Raw genomic sequence first — 24,202 nt, 5'->3', positions numbered from 1 at the left:
TATTTTTTACTTCTTTACAGGGTCTATTTAAATTTAAGAGGAAGATCTGTAATTTTGAAAATAAATTGCTTGAGCTTAAGGATCTTATTTAAATGTTCTATGTTATAGAGGTAGTTACCAGACTCTCCCCACTCTGTTGCGAAAATATGGTCCAGAGCAGAGCAATCTTCAGTATTTTTGTTCTGATTCGAAGTTGCAACCGGAGTGTTCCATGCATGGATGTGATCAGATACTCAATTCAAGTTCTACTTAATGTTTCAAAGGTAATGTTAATATTTTCTTTTGCAGGGCTATGAGCCGTAGGCTACTTTAATGCAGTTATTATTTATCCACAAAATTGCTGAATGAATTTAAACCAAATTGAACAATTTTGAAGAGCAAAAATAAATCTGAGTTTTAATTAGGTTATTTCTTAAGAAAATTAAATAATTACTACATTTGGTAAAAGAAAATGCTTCCATGGGCATAAAGTAGTGATTTTTTGTAACTGTTTACATTATTAGGATATCCCAAGTATTATGTAGAAACGGGTAACTGTAGTAAAGAACTGTCAAAGTTCTTAAAGTAAAAACATATATGTTGAAGAAGATAGGATACTTTTCCAAATTCATGTCAGAGAATAGATCACTTCTTACAGAGCTGATCATTTTCATAAATACTTAAAGTTGTAGTAGTACTGTAGATATTGACTCTGGATTGATTGATCTAGAGTTCTTATTCTGAAATTTATAAAACTTGTTAACGTAATTTTTTGGTCTTATATCCAACTTACAGACATTTATATTCAAATACATTTTTCTTATTTCAGGAAAATAAGAAGAACATTCAGGCTACATCTGTTCCTATTTTTTTCTAAACCTATTGTAATTTGTTATTCTATTTTAAATGTAAAATCCATTTCTGGGGATTTTTAAATGAGGGTTGGGAGCAAAAGGGTAGCTTTTTGTAACCCATTACAATGGCATAACATGCAAAAGCGATTTTTACTACTTGGATGCCAGACAAGTGGCAAATTTGATCAAGGGAAGAATGTGGATATTGCTTTATCATCTAATCTGAAAGTTATGTTGAGGATCTGTCTATATAAGACTTCTTGTCTCTTTCTTGTACAACAGTATGAAAGAACTACTCAAGCAGTTTATGAAGTAGAAAATTCCATAGATACGTTACTAAACCTACTGCAAATGTACAGAGCAAAAGCTGGGGACAAAATTTCAGAGAAAGGAGGAAGTATTTTCACAAAGACTTGTTGTTTGTTGGCTATCCTTTCAAAGGACTCAAAAAGAGCTTTGGTAAGACTTAGTGTCTTGTTTTTAATAGTTTGATTTAATGGTATTTTGCTCTTCATTTATGTTTTGGTGTTGTGTTTTTTATTCTGTACTAATACCAATTACAGCCGTAATGTTAATTATAACTAAACTCTGTTGATGGGAAAATGCAGTTCCAGGATGGTGAAAACAGTTATTACTTAGAGTTTTGTATGCCCTCATTACTCAGAGCTAGTCAATATGTCACTGACTTTTTGATCCTGCAATCCTTGCAAGATTGTTATTGCAATCACTTTTTTTCCACGGTTTTTAATAGTTTCTGTAATCATAGAATGGCTTGGGTTGGAAAGGACCTTAAAGATCATTTAGTTCCAACCCCCCTGCCATAGACAGGGATGCCATCGTCTAGATCAAGTTGCTCAGGACCAAGTTACTTAGCACTGGATACAGTTTATTTGTTTTTTAATTAACTCTCCCCCTCCCCCCATTTCTGCAAGTTTACTTTTGCTTTTCAGATAAAGTTAAGATAAAAACAGGATAAAGTAAATAAAAGATAAGTCAATAAAAACAGGCAATATAATCGCAATATAATTGCTCATGACTTCGTGTTGATACATTCTATTGTAACAGAGACATAGCCTGTTTTTGAAAGACATTTCCTTTGCTCGTGCTTATTGATAGAATCTTCAACAAGGTTATCAGGATAATCTGGGTTCTATGCTACAAATAGGCATCATCTGTTTATCCATCAGGTAGGAGCACTTAAGTCATCCAGTCACCTCTGACAACTGTGTTAATCTTTCATTGATAGGAAGATGCACATAAACATTAATTTGTCTCTGTATCACTTGTTGCAGACATATGCCAGTGACATATTAAAATGGTTAAAGTGAGAAATTAGTAAAATATGACCTGCGCTTTTTTATTTTTCTGAGGTCTCAAGTGGCGTTACAGTGACATATTTTGATAGCAATAGATCACTGATTTGTAGTAGGTGTGCTGGTTTTGAAACAGTTTCACTGTACGTGTGGATAGAAGTTCAGCTTACAGTAAAAATGTCGAGTTTTCATTGAATAAAGTAGATTTCTTGATCTAAATTGATTTCAAGTTTGTAGTATTAATTATGTATTGTTTTCATCTTTTCTCAGGAAATCCGAAGCTTGCCAAGAGCTGTGGCTTGCATTCAAAGCCTCTATAAACTTACAGCTCATAAATGCAAAATGGATGCAGAGAGAACACTTGTGAAACAGAAGACAAACCCTTTAATTAATGGAACTTCCTTTATTCCAGTAATTCCTCTGAGGACGACAACAGTTTCAAGGTAAGAACTTAAAAATTAGTCTGCAGTTTTTGCAGCAGCAATATGCTATTTTAATAAACCACTATTATTTCAACAGAATTAAACCAGACTGGGTTTTGAGGAAGGATAACATTCAAGAAATTGTAGATCCTCTCCAAGCAATTCTGATGGTGATGGATACACTTGGCATTACCTGTTATGAAAATTAAATCAGTTATGAAAAGTAAATAAGATATATGAAAGCATTTTTGTACAGTATGTATGTGGGAGGCAGCAAAATTATTTTGAAATAAAATAAATGTGTTATCTACCCTTGAGATTGTTTTTTTTTTTTTTTTTTTTTCAAATTGTGTATTACTTTTTTGCAACTTTTTTGTATTGTATACAGCTTTTGAAATCCTATTTTGTTCTACTACCAAAAAGAATTGTACAATAAAATCATACATTCTTGACAATTTTCCTAGTGCAGTAATGCAATTGTTCTTATGCAACTGTAAGTCTTACCAATAGCAATGTATTCCTCATCTGATTAAAGTATTTCATAGTTGTTTGTGTGGGACAGTTATATTGGCTTGTCTGACATGGAGAGCTATAGATAAGAAGGACAAGTAGTCTGATTTTGAAACTGGCTAGTGATTCCAGGGGCTTGGGTTCACTTTCTAGTGAACTTTCAGAGGTCATGAGTGACCATCGGAACATTTTTTTAATGCTACAAGGTTATGATAGAACAAAGGGGTGTTATAAGGGCGAATTCAGGAACTCACCTGTTACTTTAAGAGGAGGTTTTTCTGGGAGTGCTTTCTTTCTTTGAAGCCAGCAATACATATAAGCATGCTTCTCATCCAGCTGAAGGGTATTCATCACAGCTGAAGAGTATTCATCACAGAATCTCCCTTAAATTGTGTTCTATTGTGCCTTGGATCTGTGTTTTCTTAGAGCAAATCTTCCCACAAGGTTTGGAGATTGTCTCCTAAGGGCAGAATTTGATGCTAAATCAACTTGTAGCCATAAGTCAATCTGTTCAGAGAATCATAGAATCATTAGGTCTGAAAAAGACCTCCAAGATCAGTTGGTCCAACGGTCCTCCTACCCCCGATATCACCCACTAAATCATGCACCTAAGCACCACATCCAACCTTTCCTTAAACACTCCCAATAAAATCATAGAATCATTAAGGTTGGAAAAGACCTCCAAGGTCATCTGGTCCAAACACCCTATTGTTAAGAAATTAATCTCACTTCCTTAGGGAATAATAAGGTTCTGTCTTTCTTTGGTTTAAAAAAAAAAAAAAAAAAAAAAGACCTTAAGGAGATAGCTGTATGCTACAGAATGTAAGGATAGGTAATAACAGTTCTCCTTAATGTAAGAGCCTCCAGAATGAATAATATAAAGGATAAAACAGAATGGTTATATGGGGAAAGAGAAAGTGTGGGGGGAGAAGGGGAGGTTTATTTATTTATTTTCCCTCTTATTGTAGCCAAGGTAAATATCCTGATAACAGAATGCCCTTTAGACTTCGAACTCAAGAGGTTTTGAGGGGAACAGTGTTCAGTTAGTTTAAGTTTGTGGCCTGTTTTCACTGTAAAATGATAAATTCTATCCTTGCTGATATAAAGCATGCCGAATGGAAGAAGAGTTCTGCAAGTCTGATTAGGGTATTTGGAGAATTAAATAAAAATAATGTTTTCAGCAAAGTAACTCGTGTTACAACATACTATGGACACTAGAGTATTTGTGAATACCTTTGAAAATTCAGTTAATAATTTACAGAAGCAATACTTGGAGTCTTCTCAGATGGTGAAAACCATTGATGGAGATGGCAATGAAGATGAGATTTAAAGGCTGTTTTTTCTTCCTAGTTATGATGAATTCAGGCAAACTCTTTGCAGAAGGTAAGAACACTGAATTCTGTTGTTAATAAGTATACATTGAGTTCAAAACATGCAGTTTAGCTGCCTTAAGTGCAGTGTCTTTCATATCTTTACCAAGAATAAACACTGCTTTTTAAATACAGTTTTGTGAGATGGCTGATGATTATGATTCAGTTGTTGCTTCTTATCGGATCTACAGATTCATGTCTAAGCTGTGAAGCTGTAAAATAGAAAGGTTCAGACTTTTTCAGAAAAGTTTTCTGTTTGAAACGTATTTGAGCCATTTTGAGGCACTTGAACAAATTGAATTTTACACCCCTAAGCATTATATATAATGACGTGTAATTGGAATGTCTTGTCTGACCACTGAGCAAAAGAGCAGAACTTAAATAGAGCCTGAAGTAACTAGATTGGGGAAATGTTTCACATTTCTTATCCCTATTTGCAGTACCGTTTTAAATTCCTGGGTTTATATAGGTCGCATGCCACCTGAACTGCAACGTCGCAATGCTATAGGCTGTTCATTGGGGTACATCTCTATTAAGTAAAAGGATCTCTCTCTTTTTCATTTTCTTTTAAATCTACTAATATGTATTTCAGTCCAACGTATTTGTTGCTACTACTTCTGTCTTCACCAGTTTTGTTCTTATGCAAAGCGGTTGAAATTACACTGGTATGTTTTTGAAAGTCAAACAAAAGGTATGTAGGTAGCAACCACTTCTGACTTAAAACTGCTCTAAAATCTTAATAGACAAGTTTTTTGTTGTTGTTGTTGTTATTTTTTTTTTCTCATTTAATTTAGGTATGATGCAGTAGCAGTGTGGGGAAGGGAAATACAAGCAATGAGATTATCTGGGTAATTTATTAAAAAAATTCTGCAGCAAATTCTGGTGACTTGTTTGAGGAAAGGTGCAATAATTTATCAAGGTTCAAATTAGATTCTTCAAATTAGATTGCCTTACCATGCCATCGAGAGATTTTAAGACCCAAGGAATAATTGTAAAAGAAATCCAAACATAAATATTGTTTGTTCTTTTTGTTTGTTTCAGTTTTCCTCATTGAGTTACTCAAGTAACTCAATACCCTTCTTGTAATGAGAGGCCCAAAACTCAACACAGCAAAAGCCTTTGTTAGCTGATCTCGTAGAAATAATGGGATTGGTACAAAGATGAAATTCTTGTTCCTTTCCTAGGAGATATCCTAGAGTTTAAAATGCACTGGGGCCTCCCAGGTAAATGGCTTGTTAGCATGTCCCCCAGGCCTATGTTTGTTCAGGACTTTTTCCCTAGGTGAGTGCAAAGAAGGGGTAGCACTCAGGAGAAGTGAGTACATGGCCTAAATCTAGTTTTGAGGATATACCGATCTCAAGCTTCATCTGGGGATAGGAATGGGCTGCCAGTATTGCTGCTTCTGTAGCATTAGAATTGATACATACACTGTGGTAAATATTATAGCAACAGGTAGCATGGGAAATGTCTATTTTGTGAAGACCTTTAAGGAACGTTTATGCTGAGAAATTATGGGTTTGTTTAGAATGGTGCAATTGCGTAATTCCTCTCTTTTATACACTTGTTGAAAGTAAAATCGCTTTTTTTGATCTGGATTTTCATTTTGGTGAGAAAACGAGGGGTAAGAAGCCATTCTAGATCAGTCAGAATCACCTGAACAATTGGCTTATGCACTGTATAGTAAAATGAATTGCTTTGCTTACTGTTTTGCTTAGTTGAGCAAACATTATGTATTTTTAGTTTTCAGATGTAAGAAATAAATGTCCTCCACCACCACTTCCTCCTTAGGCCTATGTCATCTCAGCTAGGAGAGTTCTTTTTTTTGTTTTTGTTTTCATACTGAAGCGTCACATTCAGCACTAATTTGAAATATTTTCTTATTACTGCTTTTTTCTTTCTTTTTTTTTTTTTTTTCTTGTAATTATTTGCTGTTCTGCTTTTTGTTTGCTTAACCTCTATTTCTTCTTTTTATTTTTTTCCCTTACAACTGTTCTTTAACACCCTTCCATCAGCAAGTTTAATTCTTATATTACCTCCTGGCAGTTTGTCATGCTTATTCTTATTCAATTTGTCATTCTTATACCATGTGGCTATGGCATAGCAAAGTCTTGGCACTGTATTTTAGAGCATGCCTCAATACAGTTATTCAGTAGAGGGTGCCCTTATTTACATCTTCCAGGCTAAAAAGCATCAAATGTGTTCTGCATCAGTTTTGTACAGCTGACGTGAGCAAGTTTCATTCTGTAGGTGATATTTCTGTACACCTTAAAATCAAAAGCAGATATAATTCCGATATATATTAATTTCAGTGAGTCTTATAAAAACTTTCACGCTTAAGATGAGATTTAATAAATAAGTAAATAGAACAAGTATGGATACTTAGATGAATCATTTTTGATTTAATAATGACTGCCAAAGAAATTAGCTGTGACCTTGTTAGTATTCACAATTTCATTTATCTTGTTTGAAAGCCTGAATCAATCCAACTGACTTTAAACAAATTAATGCAAAAAAAATCTTGTATGGGATGAGGTTTTTAGTGAGAAATGTTTATCATCTCTTTGCAGATAAATTTTGTGATTTGCCACATATAGAAAATGGAAAGATTGCCCCATACTATTATAATTTCAAAGGTTACTATTTTCCTATGCGTAAAGACAAAAAAATTTCCTATTCTTGTGTTGCTGGTTATACAACTGAAACTGGGACTCAAGAAGGAAGAATAACTTGTACAGCAAAAGGATGGTCTCCAGTGCCACAGTGCTACAGTGAGTTAGCTTTATTAAGTTCGTTATTGTTTCTAGTGGGAAACTTTTCTAGCTCAATTTCCTTAATCACAGAATCAGAATTTTCTAGGTTGGAAGAGACCTCAAGGTCATCGAGTCCAACCTCCAACCTAATGCTAACAGCCCTCCACTAAACCATATCCCTAAGCTCTACATCTAAACATCTTTTGAAGACTTCCAGGGATGGTGACTCCACCACTTCCCTGGGCAGCCTGTTCCAGTGCCTCACAACCCTTTCAGTGAAGAAGTTCTTCCTAACATCTAACCTAAAACTCCCCTGGCTCAACTTAAGCCCATTCCCCCTCGTCCTGTCACCATGCACGTGGGAGAACAGGCCAACCCCCACCTCGCTACAGCCTCCCTTGAGGTACCTAAAAAGAGCGATAAAGCATACAGGGTCAGAAGCTGCAGAACAGAAGGGATAAAATGCGTGTTAGGACAAGGTTAAATACATTATGTATACAAACTACATTTTGATATATGGAATATTTTTACAATAATACATATGGTAAGAGCCCTTAAAATATATGCTTTTATAAGAGTTTCAAGAAAGTTGCCAGTCTACCTTATTTCTGGAAAATTAATTGACAGTTTTGTCCCTGATATGTATCTGAGCCTCCATAGCTCTAGATTCTTTGGTTCTCATGTTCCATGATATTAACATATGTTTGTATCTTATGATTGTGGCAGAGTTGCTTCAACAGATCAAGAAAATAAAATCAGATGGAGATAATTAAAAGCCCTTTTCCCGTGCTTATTGGAGAACAACACATTCCGTTAATTCTTTCTTCTAACCAAGCTATCTCTTTTCATTTAGAAAAATGTAAGAAGCCTCTTTTGGAAAATGGCTTTTTTTATGGTACAGAAATGTCCTTCAAAATACATGAGAAACTGCAGTACAAATGTAATCTAGGCTACCACACTCCAAATGGTGGTACCGAGGATACAGTACAATGTCAAGCGGATGGATGGTCCTCACAGCCAAGCTGTACTAAAAATTTTGGTAGGATTGTGCATTTCCCTCCTTACAATTTTTATATATATAAAATTCTGCTGTCCTTGCTGTGCCTGTGTTGTCAAATTGCCAATGTTATGACACTTGGATGCTCCTCAAGCAAGTTCTCAGCTGTACGTCGTGCAATTAAGTTCTTAGATTTCACACATTGGTTGTTTAGTCAATTGGCATAGATAAAGTTATATGTAGATGGATTCAATATAGATGAAATGATATTGTTTCAAATAAATCTATTTCCAACCAAACTTTGTTCCGAAACAAAGACTGGAGAACCTGTGTAAAATAATGCATTTTTAATTATTCATTACCTGCAAAGTCTTTTCCTCAGATATGATCACTTTTAACTAAAATTTTAGATGAGTAACTTTAAATGAAAAGAGCAATTAACATTATGTGTATGTTCTATTTAAGAGTCATGCCAAGTACCTGATTTACATCATGGCTATTACTTCACAACCCAGCAAGAGCTTCGAGTGAATGAAACACTGCTATATGAATGTGATGAGGGATATCACACTGCAGGAGGAAACACTACAGAAGAAGCAAGGTGCCTAGCACATGGGTGGTCCCTTACTCCAAACTGCACTAGTATGTAGTGGGCATGGAAATAATTCTGTTTGAAATGTGACTTATTCTACAACTGAATAAAAATTTACAAACAGGTTTATTTTTTAAACTGTTAAAGGTTTTTGTTTGTTTGTTTGTTTGTTTGTTTCTAAGGAAGCCTTCTAGCCTCTATCAACTGTTTTTCCCTGCTTTGTGTTTTCTTCCTAGAAATAACTTGCCACCCTTTGAGTAGAATAGAACATGGAGGTTTCTATCCTGTGAAGAAAATCTATGAAGAGGGAGATGTTGTTCATTTTTTCTGTGAGGCAAATTATTCTTTCCGTGAATTTGACCTAATTCAATGTTATTATTTTGGATGGTATCCAGATCCTCCAGTGTGTGAAGGTAGCGTATTTTTACATTTGTAGTATATAGTCTTTCACTAGCACTTTCATGAAATGAAATGCTTTATGAATGCAAAATAAAAATATGCTTTTATACCAGTTGACAACCTAAATAGAAATGAAGAGTTAGCAGAAAAGCATGGAGCCAAAGTAGAAGGGAGGAGGCAATGATAACTGGAATTAGGCTGCTTCTGCCTGTTTTCAGTGGAATCTAAAAATAGAGCAGATACTGTTCTCTTCTCTTACTTCTCTGTGTGTTGTTTCCTGGAAAAGTACAAAGAAACAATTAGAGGGAAGATGCTCAGCCCTTAAAATTCAAGGTAAACCATGTTGAGATTATGTGAAGGATTAATCAAGCATGTGTAGGAGCTTCATGAGGTGGAAACATACCTCTTGAGGTGTAAGAATTATTTTATTTATTTACAACTTTTTCCTAGTTTGTGTTATTCAGCACTTTTCAGAGTTTTGCAGCCTCACCAAACTGTATCTTTTGGATGGAATTAACTAGAAGGGTCATCCTGAGGAAAGAAACATGCTTTTGGCAATTATTATTGCTTCCATAGTCTTTGGGGGATACTGGAAATTCCTCCCCCCCCAAAAAAAAAACAAACAAACAAAAAAGAAAAAGTCCTTTCAGAAGAATGAAAGGCCTAGTGATGCAGAACTGTGAGCTACAGCGTACAGCAGAAAACAGAGAAAATGAACTAGCTGAGAATTTTTAATATTACTGAAAGAACATACGCTGATGTTATGTTTCAAACCTCTTGCGTGAAGAAATTCTTCCCGATGTCCAATCTAAACCTCTTGTGCAACATGAGGGCATTGCCTCATGTTCTACCGCTTCTGACCCAATAAAAGAAACTGATGCTTCCCTTGCTGCGACCTCCTTTCAGGTAGTTACAGAGAACAATGAGGTCTCCCCTCAGCTTTCTTTTCTCCAGACTAAACAGCCCCAGTTCCCTCAGCTGTTTCCCTCAGCTGTTACTTGAGTGTGTGCAAAGAAAAGCAACCAGCTTGGTTGCTTTTCTTTGCACACACTCAAGTAACTCAATACCCTTCTTGTAATGAGAGGCCCAAAACTCAACACAGCAAAAGCATTTGTTAGCTGATCTCGTAGAAATAATGGGATTGGTACAAAGATGAAATTCTTGTTCCTTTCCTAGGAGATATCCTAGAGTTTAAAATGTACTGGGGCCTCCCAGGTAAATGGCTTGTTAGCATGTCCCCCAGGCCTATGTTTGTTCAGGACTTTTTCCCTAGGTGAGTGCAAAGAAGGGATAGCACTCAGGAGAAGTGAGTACCGATCTCAAGCTTCATCTGGGGATAGGAATGGGCTGCCTGTATTGCTGCTTCTGTAGCATTAGAATTGATACATACACTGTGGTAAATATTATAGCAACAGGTAGCATGGGAAATGTCTATTTTGTGAAGACCTTTAAGGAACGTTTTCCTGAGTTTATGCTGAGAAATTATGGGTTTGTTTAGAATGGTGCAACTGCATAATTCCTCTCTTTTATACACTTGTTGAAAGTAAAATCACTGTTCTGTTCTGGATTTTCTTTCAGGGAGAAAATGAGGGGTAAGATGTTGCTCTGGATTAACCAGAAACATCACCTAAACAATTGGCTTATGCACTGTACAGTAAAATGAATTGTTTTGCTTACTGTTTTGCTTAGTGAGCAAACATTGTGTTTTTTAATTTTCAGATGTAAGAAATAAATGTCCTCCACCACCACTTCCTCCTCATGCCCATGTCACCACAGTTAGCAGAACATATCATAATGGTGACAAAGTTCGTATACAGTGTCAAAGTAAATTTGAAATAAGAGGATATGAGGAAATTCAGTGTGAAAAAGGAAAATGGACATCCCCTCCTATTTGTATCGGTTAGTACTTCCAGCGCCAAAGCAGAAATGGATCTTCAAACAATGCCTTGATTTTCCTGATAGAGCCTCAGTTTAAATGTCTGCAAATCTGTTTGTTCTCCTTTGTTAAATATGCGAGAGTTAAAATGCTATATTATTTTGCAGCCAATCAATCGTTCACAGATTAAGAGAAGGGGTGAGCTAGATGGATTGAACTGGAATCCATGCTGTATAGCTCTCCTTTAGAATACTGATTTCTATTACATCTTATAAAACATCGGTGTTTTGTGGTATTTGTGTGTGTGTGTGTATTTGAAAATGAATTATTTTTGAACAAGCTGATTCTAAGTTTCTGCTGTGGTTTTAGGATCTATAAATAAACAGGAATCTGAGCCAACATCACTTCAGCTAGATGCAGCAATAAGGACAAGCAAAACGTATCACAGTGAAGAAATGGGTAGGTGAACCTTGATTTATTTGTTAATTTAATAGAGAATGCAGTGATCACCAATAATGTTATAGGCATTTTTATGACTAACCTTACCACTTCTTTGCTATATCACAATTCCTTACTCTTTAAAATGTTTGCATATGTTCTTTGTATAAGAAGCTGAGTGAATGATCATTGTCTTCTGTGACTGTAAACAACACTTATAAGTCTGTCCCGTATATGTCCCGTTTTATGTAGCTAACGCTAAATAAAATTTATTTAGTGTTAGCGTTTACCTTCAGTCATTTTGTACCTTTTCTGTTGATAATCTCTGAACATGCAGATTCAAGAGTATTGGATCCTTTGTTTAGTAACTCACTGAGGTTTATTCTGAACTCCATATGGGTTTAACATTTCAAGCAACAAATAAAGACAATCTCAGCACAGTACAGCAACCAATCCGTATTAACTATAACCCAGCAGGAGTCAAGTGTGGACATAAGTGAGGAGTGTAGAAGGAACAGAAATAGTCTGAACATCAGTAAAATAAATATAGAGCATCTGAAACTGAAACTTCTAAAAAGAAGTTCACTTACGTACACATTTTTGGTATGAAAATTTTGGACCAAAGTCAGTTGGTATGCTGATGCTTTCAGCAGCGTTAATATTATTTTAAAGATCTAATTGCACCTCTCCCTCCCTTGTATTAGAAATGCAGCAGAGCTGTACCTCTCCACCGGTGATTAAAAATGGTGTTCTTCTAAGTCCTCTACTGCTGAGCTACAAAAATGGTACTTCAGTAGAATATGGTTGCCAGCTTTACCATTTTTTGAATGGACCTAGCACTGTTTACTGCAAAGAAGGAAACTGGACAGAACAACCGACTTGCTTAGGTGAGGTTTGTGAGGGAATAAAAAAAAAAAAATGACATGTAATGTAGAAAGGAAAATCTGGAAAGGACCTCTACATAATCTTTTAATGACTCCCTCTTCTCTTTCATTAGAGCTAACAGATTTCAGAAACACGAGGCTGAACCATTATCAACTATACCTAGCTCACTGCTGCTAAGTGTCTTCTGGCCTGTTCTTAGTTCCTCTGTTTTCCTGAGTGAAGAGTTCTAGAACTCAGCTGGCCTCATTATTTTGGAACGTTTTCTAATTTCTTTATCTTCCACGTCCTCCATTCAGTGGATTTCTTCCTGTCTTTTGAAAGATGTTTAGAAGAAATGACTGCAGTCCTTGCCTAAATAGTTTTTTTGGTTAGGGTTAGCAAGTATTGTGACTTGGACTTTCATTTTTAAACTTTCAGCCTTTGTGTTTGTTGTGTCCTTGTATCCACCTCTTAATTCTGGACTTCCTAATTGTTCCATGATGCTCCCATGTATGCTGCTCGAAACAACCTATAGATCTCCCACTAGGAGTTTACAAATGTAGGCAGGAATACTACTTCTGATGATTTACAAGAGTTCTTAGTTTATCCTTCTTTCCTTCCTCTAATTAAATGATTTCTACACCATGCTTTGCACATTCGTTAGATTGTGCAACAGGTAATCTCTCCTTGACTTTCCTTCAGAAAATCATTAATAAGGGCCTCTGTCAAGTCTCTTGAGACTTGCAGAAATTTGTTTTTTCAACTGCCCCTTTGTCAGGCTTTATTGAAGTGGAGCAGTGGATTCAAAAGTTAGAGGTTAATTGTTGGACAGAAAGCTAGGTAACCCAATTTGATCCTGGCACTAAGAAGTCTGTCAGAAAGCAACCGAAATAATACTGACCTTGAAGAACCTGAAAAAGCCTAAAGAAAACCACAAACTTCAGGAAGAAAAAAAAAAAAAAAAAGATGATGTTTAAATACTTTATACATATTGGCTGCTGTATGTTTGCAAATATTTGTAGAATCCCGATTGTATCTGAAGTGTGATTTCTGAACTTATTATTTTTGCAGGTTCTTTTTGTTACCTCAGACTATTTCTTTGCTTCTGCTTTCTTTCTAAATGTGCTTTTAGTTCTATTTCTTGCAAGATTCCAAAACAATGTATAAGTACTGTTTTAGATTTCTCCTGTTCAACTCCTGCAAAAGGCAGTTAAGAAATCACTTCATAGAATCATAGAATATCCAAGTTGGAAAGGACCCACAAGGATCATCTAGTCCAACGCCTGGGTCGCTAAAGGATCACCCAGAAAAATCAGATCATGTATCTGGGAGCATTGTCCAAAGTTGATTACTTTTATTGAACTATGCTTTTATTTCCTAGATCCATGCGTTCTTAATGCAACTGTTCTAAACAATAACAACCTAGAGTTAAAATGGAGACAGGAAGAATTAATGTTCCTACATGGTGACCTCATAGAGTTTGAATGTAAAGAGGGATATGATTTTCCCCAGACTACCCTTCCGTCTCCTGGGAGGACGCAGTGTAACCATGGGAGACTGAAATACCCAAAATGTGTCGTTAAAGGTAAAGCAATATTTTGTCGCTTGTCCTTTTGAATTCATCAGTGTCGAGCCTATTTAGAAACATTTGCTCCAGCGGTGGAAGCCTGGAATTTATTGTCAATAAAAATCAATGTTTAGTGTCGGACGATACAGGTGCACACACATATCCCTAAGCAATACAGGTACATTGATAAATATATGTGAGCATAGCAAAAGCAATACAACTTCCTTGGATGGGAAGGCTGTAGAAGGGAGGAAGAAGCTGTTCTCCAAACATGGGGAACTCAAAGCTCTGTAGAAAGACACCTGTAAACAATGAAATGCACGCAAGGGTTTTCTTGTGGTTAGAAGTAGATGGGAGGTTGCGTTCGGGTTTGAGACATAATGCAGTAGTAATGAGCAGACACTGAGAGCTGATAGTTACCTAGTGTTGGCAGTTTAAAGCTGCTGCTTTGTTAGTTTCTCATGTTGAACGTTTCACAAAGATTTTTGATGTTATTGCAGCTCCAATGGAAAGATGTGACTCTCCACCTCCTATTGCAAATGGAGCTCTTAAACTCCCACCCCTGGCCCAGTATGAGAGTGGTTCTTCAGTTCAGTATAGTTGCTATGACTATCATTTCTTGCAAGGATCTGAGAGAATCTACTGTTCTGCAGGCCAGTGGACCTCACCACCAGTTTGTATAGGTAGGCATGAGAAGATACATAAGCTTTTATTTCTCCTACTCAGATGCTTTGCATTTGTAACTTGGGTGTTGTCAGCTGGAACATTAAGATCTTAACCTCATCTCTTTTTCATTTTGAGATGACAGCTTTAACAGATGCAAGAGTAAGAGTTTTTGGCTTTTCTATTACATAAGTCTGACGTGCCTGCAGAGTCCAAAAGTACAGTGATGTCACGTATAGTATATTAAGAGAATGGGGAATAATAGCCTGCATTCTCTGTGTCCATTGCAGTCACAATGACATGATTTCAAAAATAATTTATTGACACTGAATATGTCTCTATTCTTTAGAGCCATGCACTTTGTCAAAAAAGGAAATGGAGAAAAATAATGTTCTGCTGGAAGGGTTTTATGAGAACCAAGTTTACTTCTACCATGGAGACTATGTTGGATTCTACTGCAAACAGAACCATTTTGGAGAAGAATCTGGTACAACTTTATTTCAAGTGCAGTGTAAGAGAGGCCAGCTAGCATATCCAAGATGTGTCGAAAGAGGAAAATAAGTGTGAACTTCAGGAAATTTCATAGGAAAGGTATGTTGTTTATCTGGTATTAAAAGATGCATGAATACTGCTTCATATTTCAAGATGACTGCAGTCAACTTTCAGAAATGGGTGTTCAGTGGCATAGTTGGCTGTGAGCCAGCTATGGGATGGAAGCGGGGAAGTGGTGTATGGCACGAGGACTGGGAAAGCACCAGAACAATGCAATGTTGACACACTATGTGTGGAAATTTTAGGAAGTAGTAGTTCTTTGAGGCTTATAATGCTAAACTTGAGAATGCATAACAATCTGGAGAACTTGAGCAAGGGACAAGAAAAGGAGAGAGCATTTTAAGAGAATGTCTGTAAAGGATGAAAATATTTAAAATATAGAAATATGTGAGTTCCACTCAGTAGTTAATTATTAATCTTAAATGAAAAGTGAAGCAAACAGTTGTATTTGCTATTTGAGAACATTCCAGCTATTCAAATGATCTGCTGTAACTACTTTGTAGGATTGCTTTGACACTTGCACGTTTGTACTCCTGGGACTCTGGCCTGTGAGAATGTAGCACGGCTGCAGATCCAAGGAAAATTCAGGAAGACAGAACATGCTTGCCTCACGTCAATTTTGTAAAATAAACACAAAAATGCACAGTGATCTCCTGTCACTCTGTGTCTGAGAAGAGTCTCTTTCCCTTTCTCTGTACTCTCCCAACAGGAAGCCAAAACCAGAAGGAAGGTCTCCTCCCAGCTTTGTCATCTTAAACATTCAGCAAAGAAAGGGGGGTTTGGTTTGTTTGTGAAAGGCACGATAAGAATAACTATTTTGTGTTTCTGTTAGTGCCTTTCCTCACGTAGCAGAGCCTTCTAATAGCATCAGAATCGCCATGTATCTCAGTTCTGTTATTTCATGGCAAAGGTGCTAGTTCGGGAGCAGGCAGATGACACGATGATGTTTCTTCACTGAGTTTGGCACATGCAAATGTTTTCAAGATTGGTCTTGTATTTGTTAACTTTTCTGCTTGTATAACAACCTCGTGTTTATGCAAGATTTCTGCCAACTTCAGCAAAAAGCCATTTGGATATATTTATACACTGTCATTTCTGTATTCCAGTTAAGTTCTTGCCTCCTCCTTTGAGGAACTCTGAATGAAGCAAGTGAATATTTGGGAAATATCAGAAGACCTTTCTCCTTAAAGAGCAAACCTACTGGAAAAGGAGGGAAAAGGATTCAAGTCTGTCTCTGGAATATTTCTTGAGAGTAACATTTGAAGTGATTTCCCACATTTGAAGAGATGGTGATTTGCTTTCTGAAGTCATGATACAGAATTGATGGATTTTAGAAGTCAGTCAGTTCTCATGGGCCTTGGATGATTACAGGATAGTAATTTCCATGGCTTGGACAGAACAGGAGGATAGTATTTTCTACTCTGACCTTTCTGTTCCACAGTACATGCAGAACTAAGACCCCACTCCACCAATCTTGCATCAAAGCGACACCTTGGCCCCATGAGAACAGCCACTCCAGCCCATTGTCAGGTGCTGGATTCTGGCTGCTCCTGCACGTAGTGGGCTCAGGCTCCTCCGTGGTGTTGGACATCTGTACATGGAGTTCCTCTTCCTCTGTCCTATTGATTCTACTGTACACTGTCAGCATAAGCTGCTAGAGATCTTTTTAATCACGTAGACTCTAACCACTTGGTTTTATGCGTATGTGAGTCCAGTTAAATATTGTCACCAGAATCTCTACAACCCTCTGGTCTCCACACCCCAGTGTTTTACAGAAATTGTGAAGTTGGAGGCTAGCAAATGTGTTTTTGTTAGGCTCTCAAGGTTTCAGTAAGGTTGTTGATAAATTTTTGGCTCCACATATAAGGTAGTTTTTGCCCATAAGAAAATTTTACGTGACGACATTGGAAAAACAAGATGTGTTTTATAAACACACCGGGAGTCTTTGCTGGTGTGTTTCATGTGTGCTGTGTCATGTTCAGTCTGAAAGGTTTTGTGAGAAAATACTGAAGAATTTTTGCAACAATTGCTTGTTTTATATCTCTGCGGAATGACTACTGTGTCACAAGAAAATTAGGGGAGGAGTTTTCAAGGGCAACGCTCGGAAAGGTGGGAGTTGAATACAAGTATATGCAATTTGGAGTAGGGGAAACAGCAAGTCTTTTGCAGAGGACATCTTTAATTTCTAAAGTGTGGAAATGACACTGCTGCACTTCACGACAGGGTTTCTGCTATGGATGTGTTGTGCTACACATAAAGGTAAGTCATTAAATGGAAATCCATGCTTTAACTGATGTGTAGGGACCGGTGACAATCAAGAATAAGGAACTGAAAAATAAATTATTTGTCACTTTTAATGGAACCTGTTTCAGAAGTTCTAAATAAAAATTATATTTTAGAATGTCATATTTGAGAATACTTGCCTTTTTTTTTCTTTTTTTTTTATTTTTGTCTGAGTTCTATTCTTTGCTTTGTGCCTGAACTTAATGGCTCACATAGCGAACCTGACTTATAACTAGACATAACCCCCTCAACATACATGCATATAAATTCCTTTGTATTTCAGTTGAACTGCTGTTATTCTGAAAACATGCTATTTAAATGCAGAATTCTGACTTGATTTTAAAATATTGCACAACGCTTAGGGTATTTTGTCATTTCAGTAAGTTCTGTGACGAATGCAGCCTGAAGAAGCTCTTCATTGAATATGTACCTTTACTAAAATGACTGGTTTTAAACTCTATTATTGATCCATTTCATAGTCTTCAGCATATCAAAACTCTTCTCCCTCCACACAGGCACATCTTAGAAGTGCTTTCCATGCACATAGCATATACTTTGAAAGAACGATCCAAGTTCTTTCACTTCAAAGTGATGGAACTAATTTTGGTAATTTGAGACAAACTGATTTGATCAAGAAACTAAAGACAATTGAGCATCATGGCTGTAAGTGTAAATCACTAGTTTAGTATAAAACTGGAAAACAAGAGCTGTAATCTGAGAAATTCAGAAGTTTATTCATCTGTTCAGTTCAAGTGTTTTTACTTTAGTAACTCCATCTTATGGGAAGACTGTAAAAATAGTATAGAGGCACAAAATTTCTTAGAGCAAGGAGATTTATTAGTACAGTCTATTCCCAAATGCAGGGATGCAGGTTATCTGAATATTATTCAACTCCCGTGTAGCACCATTCTTTGGAGATTTGATTACCCTGTGGTATCTATCAGATGAGAAGAAATTTTAGATATTTTCTGGTGGAACAGCATGCAAACACCCACTTGTCATTCATTTTGAAGAAACTGGATGTTGGAATAAATCAGGATATAAACAGCAGCATGCAGCCAAATAACAGAAACCTGTGCACAGCTTCTGCAGGAGCAGCATGTGAAGACCAACCTCTCATTGAGTTTGGCAAAATTGTTAGTGGCGTTAAATCCGAATATGAGGAAAATGACACAGTGCAATACACATGCGACCCTGGATATGCTTTATCAGGATCAGAATGGGTAACATGCCATGGAAAAGTCTGGATGCCTGGACCACCTCAGTGTTTGGGTAAGGGTAATTTTTTTTGCTGTTTGACTTGGCAACGGTGGACATTTCTCATTCTCTTGCACCATGTACCATTACCATGTACTGTGGTAACTCCCTTGTCCTGCAGCTGTCTGTGACCCTTATTTCAGTTGCATTGAATGTCTGTGGTAAACAGACAGCAGGAAGAGTCCTGCAGGTGCTCCTGTTTTCACTCATCTGTTTCAGGATGCTTCTTCTTGGAGTCTTACTTTTTTGGACCCTGCAGTAGTCCAAAAGGGAGGTTTCATCTCACTTGATCTATGTATGTTATCTAGTGGCTGCGTGGTTAGTTAAATTCCCCTGGGCAGTGGCATGTGCTGATGCTATAGAAGGCATCTTTTTTGGTGGGAACAATACAGTCATTCTATGTGCATCGCATTACCCAAAGTTTCAAGTTTGCATATCTTTTCAGAAAGACCATGTGGAAGTATTCCAGCAGTGGCCAATGCTGCATTTGAAGGCAGGAGCAAGGAGAAGTATGAGCCTGGTGAAACAGTTCGCTACCAGTGTCATGAAGGATTTCAGGTCACTGGTCCCCCTGAAATTTTTTGCAGAAGGGGAAATTGGTCAACACCACCAATCTGTGAAGGTATAGGTTGTACTTCTAAGTAGTCTATGATCCTTCTTAGTCTTCCAGGAACAGTAGTTAATGTAACGCCAACCGACAGTTTTCTCTCTGCTTTCTTCCAAGTCTCTCGAAGTACTGCATACATGGTCTTCTGAAGAATTTGTGGCTAGGCCTCTTTTGCAACTAAACTTGGATGTTTTTCTTTTTAATCTTCTTTCAGAGAAGGATAGAAAATGTGGCCCACCTCCAGATATTGAATACGGAGACACCCTTTCCTTCCCATTACCAGAATATGACCATGGAAAAACTGTGAAATACAAATGCCCAAGTTTTTACATCCTGAAAGGACCTGAGCAAATCACCTGCATTTATGGGCAGTGGACAAATCCCCCAGTTTGCTTGGGTAGGTGGAAGCTGGTGCTGCGTGGCCCAGAGCTGTGTGAGCTGCTCGTTGTCTTTTTCTCAGGCCCTGTGTGCGCTGCATTTTTGTAGCAGCACTTGTGCTGGGGCTGCGATGCTGACAGGGCAGAAGAGCAGCTGGTGCTTCTCCTGTGCAGAAGGAATTTCCTCTGGAGGTCAGCTCCTGTAGCTGCCTCTGCTGCCTGCTGTCCCTCCCTGCCCCCAGTCACCAGCAGATCCAGGAGAGTTTTTTGGTCTGAGTGCAAGGAAATCCAGGGCCACGGGGGAATGAATTTGAGAAGTGCTGGGACGAGGGCAAGGAGAGAGCCCAAAAAAGACACAGGGAAATTCATTGCTGCCTTCTGGGTGCCCCCAGCCCAGGCTGTGCTTCCCCCTTGCCCTGTGAGACTGTCAGAGGGCAAAGGCCTCTCCACAGCGGTGTGTGGCGACTCAGCCATCATTGTTTTTCCATTTTGCTTTGTTGGATGCATGATGTGTCTGCATGAACTAATGACGTTCTTCTCTTGCCTTTTCCAAGCGGCTTGTACGACATCTGAAGAAGATATGGACAGAAACAATATTGAGCTGAAATGGAGTGGAGAAGGAAAGCTGTATTTAAAATCTGGCGATTTTGTTGAATTTGATTGTAAAATAGGATACGTGCAGGACCCAGCATCTTCCCCCTTCAGAGTGCAGTGCATGGACGGGACATTAGAATACCCACGGTGCAAGCCAGGAAGTAAGTCACCTCCACTCTGTCACTGCTTGGCCGCTGCCTTGGTGCATTTTTAGTGCAGAAGCTGAGAGGAAAGCCCCTAGCAAATGTGCCTGGGGAAGAAATAATGGGGTTGCTGGGGCTTATCTGGGTTACTGGTGCTGGGCCTGCCCATCCGCTTCCAGGCAGGACGGAAGGGCTGGTAAGTTCTCTGCAAGTGGCTTCTCTGAAATAAGAAGGTGCCATTTCCCTGACTGTGGCAGGGCTGAAGAGAAGGAGACCATTTCCTTGCAGGCTCTCCCAGGCCTGCCTGTTCAGGCAGGGCTTTGTCCCAGCGATCTTCTCTCCTGCTTCTCTCTTGCAGCCACAGCTGTGCCCCCTTTGCACCCGTGGCTTTCCCAGCTCCTCTCTGGTTGTGCCCTGCTCTGGTGTGTGTGGAGGCAGGGGTCAATGCCCATTGCACGCCTTCACAGGCTTCTCCAGCAGGAAACCTGTGCTTGCTTCCTCCTACAATTTCCCCAAGCTACAATTACTGTGACATTGCTGAAGGGTATGAAATGGGCTTTTGCATTTCATCATTGGCACTGTGCATTGATACAGGTGTGGTCAGATGCAGCAGGGATGCAGCACAGGAGAATAAGTAGTGTCAGTCACTCAGCAGGTACCAACAGGTTCAGAGGATCAGTTGGCAATACGAGGTCTACAGGCAACTGATGAAAGTACTTTCTGTTGTGGTTGTGGCTGTTCTTTTCTTTTTCTATTGTTTTTCTCATCTTTTTTTTTTTTTTTTTTTTTTTTTTTTTTTTCCCAAGGGAACTGTAGTTTGAGTGAGACGGCTATGGACTCGAACAAGATTAAACTAAGACACTTGAGGAGAAGATCTAACATATATCGCTCTAAGGAGACTATTTCATTTACATGCTATTTTTGGTTCCGGAAAGTCTCAAACCCAGAGGATTTTGAGGCACAGTGCCAGGATGGAGTGATTAACTACCCGCGATGTGAATGTAAGTGCTCTGTGTGGAGGGCGCAGTGCTCTGTAGAATTGTGGACAAGAAGGGAGGGTCAGCTTTAGGGGCCTTCACTTAACCCTCTACCAGTTTGTGACTGTCGTGGGGCTGCTCCTGTTCCAAGGGGCCTGGGGAATCAAACTGAAGCAATGGGAATGCTAGGCAATTTTGCTGTCCACTGCTCTCAAGAACCATGGCTATGTGCCAGCTTTGGTGTTCATTCCTTTTCCACTTCCTCTCTTTACACTGCAGGGATTTTTGGATAAATGGAAAGGACATGAAGGAGCCCAGCTGGAGAAATGAAAGACCGTTGATCAACCCAGTGATTTGAGCTCAATTTTCCTTGGAGTTTGATGTTTCATTGTGCTGTGTTTGCAGCTTAGCCAATGTTCTCTGTTGGAATTTGCCTTTTTTGTTTGTTTGTTTTATTTGAATTTTTGTATGATTGTTTTTACACTTAACCATTTTTGTAAGAGTATTTACATTTTATCCATTGAAATGACTGTACTTCCTTCTTACTTTTGTTCTGTATTGATCTCACTGTTATTTTATTAACATTTGCATCCTGAAGTAGGCTGGCTTTGATGGCATATTAAGACATCAATTAAAGTGTGCAGCTAATTTGCAGATCAGCAAGTAGTGTGTGTGTGGTCTCGTGTGCTCCTAGCTTCTGCTCCATGTGCTTGCCTGGGAGTTTAGCCTGGGGTCATGGCAGAGATGAGTGTCCTCACAGCCTCATCATGATGTGAAGGTGAGTGCTCTCCTTTAAATAAGGAGACTTCAGCCTCTGTGATATTTGGAGGAGAGAGTTATCAAGTGTGGACATAGGTGAGGTGTGTAGAAGGCACAGAAATAGTCTGAACATCAGTAAAATAAATCTAGAGCATCTGAAACTGAAACTTCTAAATAGAAGTTCACTTACATGCACTTTTATGGTATGAAAATTTTGGACCAAAGTCTGTTGCTATGCTGATGCTTTCAACAGTGTTAATATTATTTTAAAGATCTAATTGCATCTCTCCCTTCCTTGTATTAGAAATGCAGCAGAGCTGTACCTCTCCACCAGTGATTAAAAACGTGTTCTTCTTAGCCCTCTATTTCAGGGGAAAAAAAAAAAAAAGTGTTTAAATACTTTCCACAGTGACAAAACATAGGGGGGGGGGGGGAAGCAACGGATTGCCAAAACACTTCATTAGGTTAATAGCTTAAATTTCCTATGTATGATCTCCCACTGTCACTGAAGGGCTTGCCAAGAGTGACAGGTCTGTTTGGATGGATTAATATTCCATAATTATTTCATAAACTTTTCAAGATACAATAAACAAGTTCTGTTCTTCTTCAGTGGTATACCCTAGCTGCTGTATGTTTGCAAATATTTGTAGAATCCTGACTGTATCTGAAGTAAGTTTTCTGAGCTTTACCATTTTTTGGATGGACCTAGCACTGTTTACTGCAAAGAAGGAAACTGGACAGAACAACCGACTTGCTTAGGTAAGGTTTGTGAGAAAAAAAGTGAAAAACTGTGACATGTAATGTAGAAAGAAAAATCTGGAAAGGACCTCTAGATAATCTTTTGTTGACTCCCTCTTCTCTTTCATTTGAGCTAACAGATTTCAGAAACGCGAGGCTGAACCATTATCGACTATACCTAGCCCACTGCTGCTAAGTGTCTTCTGGCCTATTCTTAGTTCCTCTGTTTTCCTGAGTGAAGAGTTCTAGAACTCAGCTGGCCTCATTATTTTGGAACGTTTTCTAATTTCTTTATCTTCCACGTCCTCCATTCAGTGGATTTCTTCCTGTCTTTTGAAAGATGTTTAGAAGAAATGACTGCAGTCCTTGCCTAAATAGTTTTTTTTTTTTGGTTAGGGTTAGCAAGTATTGTGACTTGGACTTTCATTTTTAAACTTTCAGCCTTTGTGTTTGTTGTGTCCTTGTATCCACCTCTTAATTCTGGACTTCCTAATTGTTCCATGATGCTCCCATGTATGCTGCTCGAAACAACCTATAGATCTCCCACTAGGAGTTTACAAATGTAGGCAGGAATACTACTTCTGATGATTTACAAGAGTTCTTAGTTTATCCTTCTTTCCTTCCTCTAATTAAATGATTTCTACACCATGCTTTGCACATTCGTTAGATTGTGCAACAGGTAATCTCTCCTTGACTTTCCTTCAGAAAATCATTAATAAGGGCCTCTGTCAAGCACTGATTCTCTTGAGACTTGCAGGAATTTGTTTTTTCAACTGACCCTTTGTCAGGCTTTATTGAAGTGGAGCAGTGGATTCAAAAGTTAGAGGTTAATTGTTGGACAGAAAGCTAGGTTACCCAATTTGATCCTGGCACTAAGAAGTCTGTCAGAAAGCAACCGAAATAATACTGACCTTGAAGAACCTGAAAAAGCCTAAAGAAAACCACAAACTTCAGGAAGAAAAAAAAAAAAAAAAAAAGGCAATAAAAAAAAAGGAAAATGTCTAAATACTTTATATATTGACAAAACATGGAGGGAAAGAGGGAGGAAGCAAATGAATTGTCAAAACACTTTGTTAAGTTAATAGCTTAAATTTTCTGTTTCTTCTGTTCTGTTCTTCTTCAGTCGTATATCCTGGCTGTTGTATGTTTGCAAATATTTGTAGAATCCCGATTGTATCTGAAGTGTGATTTCTGAGCTTATTATTTTTGCATGTTCTTTTTGTTACTTCAGACTATTTCTTTGCTTCTGCTTTCTTTCTAAATGTGCTTTTAGTTCTATTTCTTGCAAGATTCCAAAACAATGTATAAGTACTGTTTTAGA

General features: G+C 38.0%; 2 protein-coding genes across 2 annotated transcripts in view; both read left to right on the top strand.

Moving 5' to 3' along the window:
• Positions 1-2,871, top strand: part of ASPM (assembly factor for spindle microtubules) — a 29,773-nt gene extending 26,902 nt beyond the window's left edge. The window contains 4 exon segments of the mRNA XM_032192299.1: positions 109-263; positions 1,116-1,292; positions 2,417-2,589; positions 2,666-2,871. Of these exon segments, the coding sequence (XP_032048190.1) occupies positions 109-263; positions 1,116-1,292; positions 2,417-2,589; positions 2,666-2,777 (617 nt within the window). The 3' untranslated portion in view covers positions 2,778-2,871.
• A 1,526-nt stretch (positions 2,872-4,397) lies between these two features.
• On the top strand, positions 4,398-15,155 carry LOC116492172 (coagulation factor XIII B chain-like). Its single transcript, XM_032192714.1, has 11 exons — positions 4,398-4,461; positions 7,016-7,216; positions 8,052-8,237; positions 8,661-8,837; positions 9,024-9,200; positions 10,906-11,085; positions 11,432-11,521; positions 12,205-12,387; positions 13,746-13,949; positions 14,432-14,614; positions 14,944-15,155. The coding sequence occupies exons 1-11, from the start codon at positions 4,398-4,400 to the stop codon at positions 15,153-15,155; spliced, it is 1,857 nt and encodes a 618-aa protein (XP_032048605.1).
• The last annotated feature ends 9,047 nt before the right edge of the window (positions 15,156-24,202 follow it).

The sequence above is a fragment of the Aythya fuligula genome, chromosome 8, assembly GCF_009819795.1.
Source record: "Aythya fuligula isolate bAytFul2 chromosome 8, bAytFul2.pri, whole genome shotgun sequence".
In the NCBI taxonomy this organism is placed as follows: Eukaryota; Metazoa; Chordata; class Aves; order Anseriformes; family Anatidae; genus Aythya; species Aythya fuligula.
Note: the sequence above shows the minus strand (reverse complement) of the source record. Positions and strands in the feature narration are given on the sequence as shown.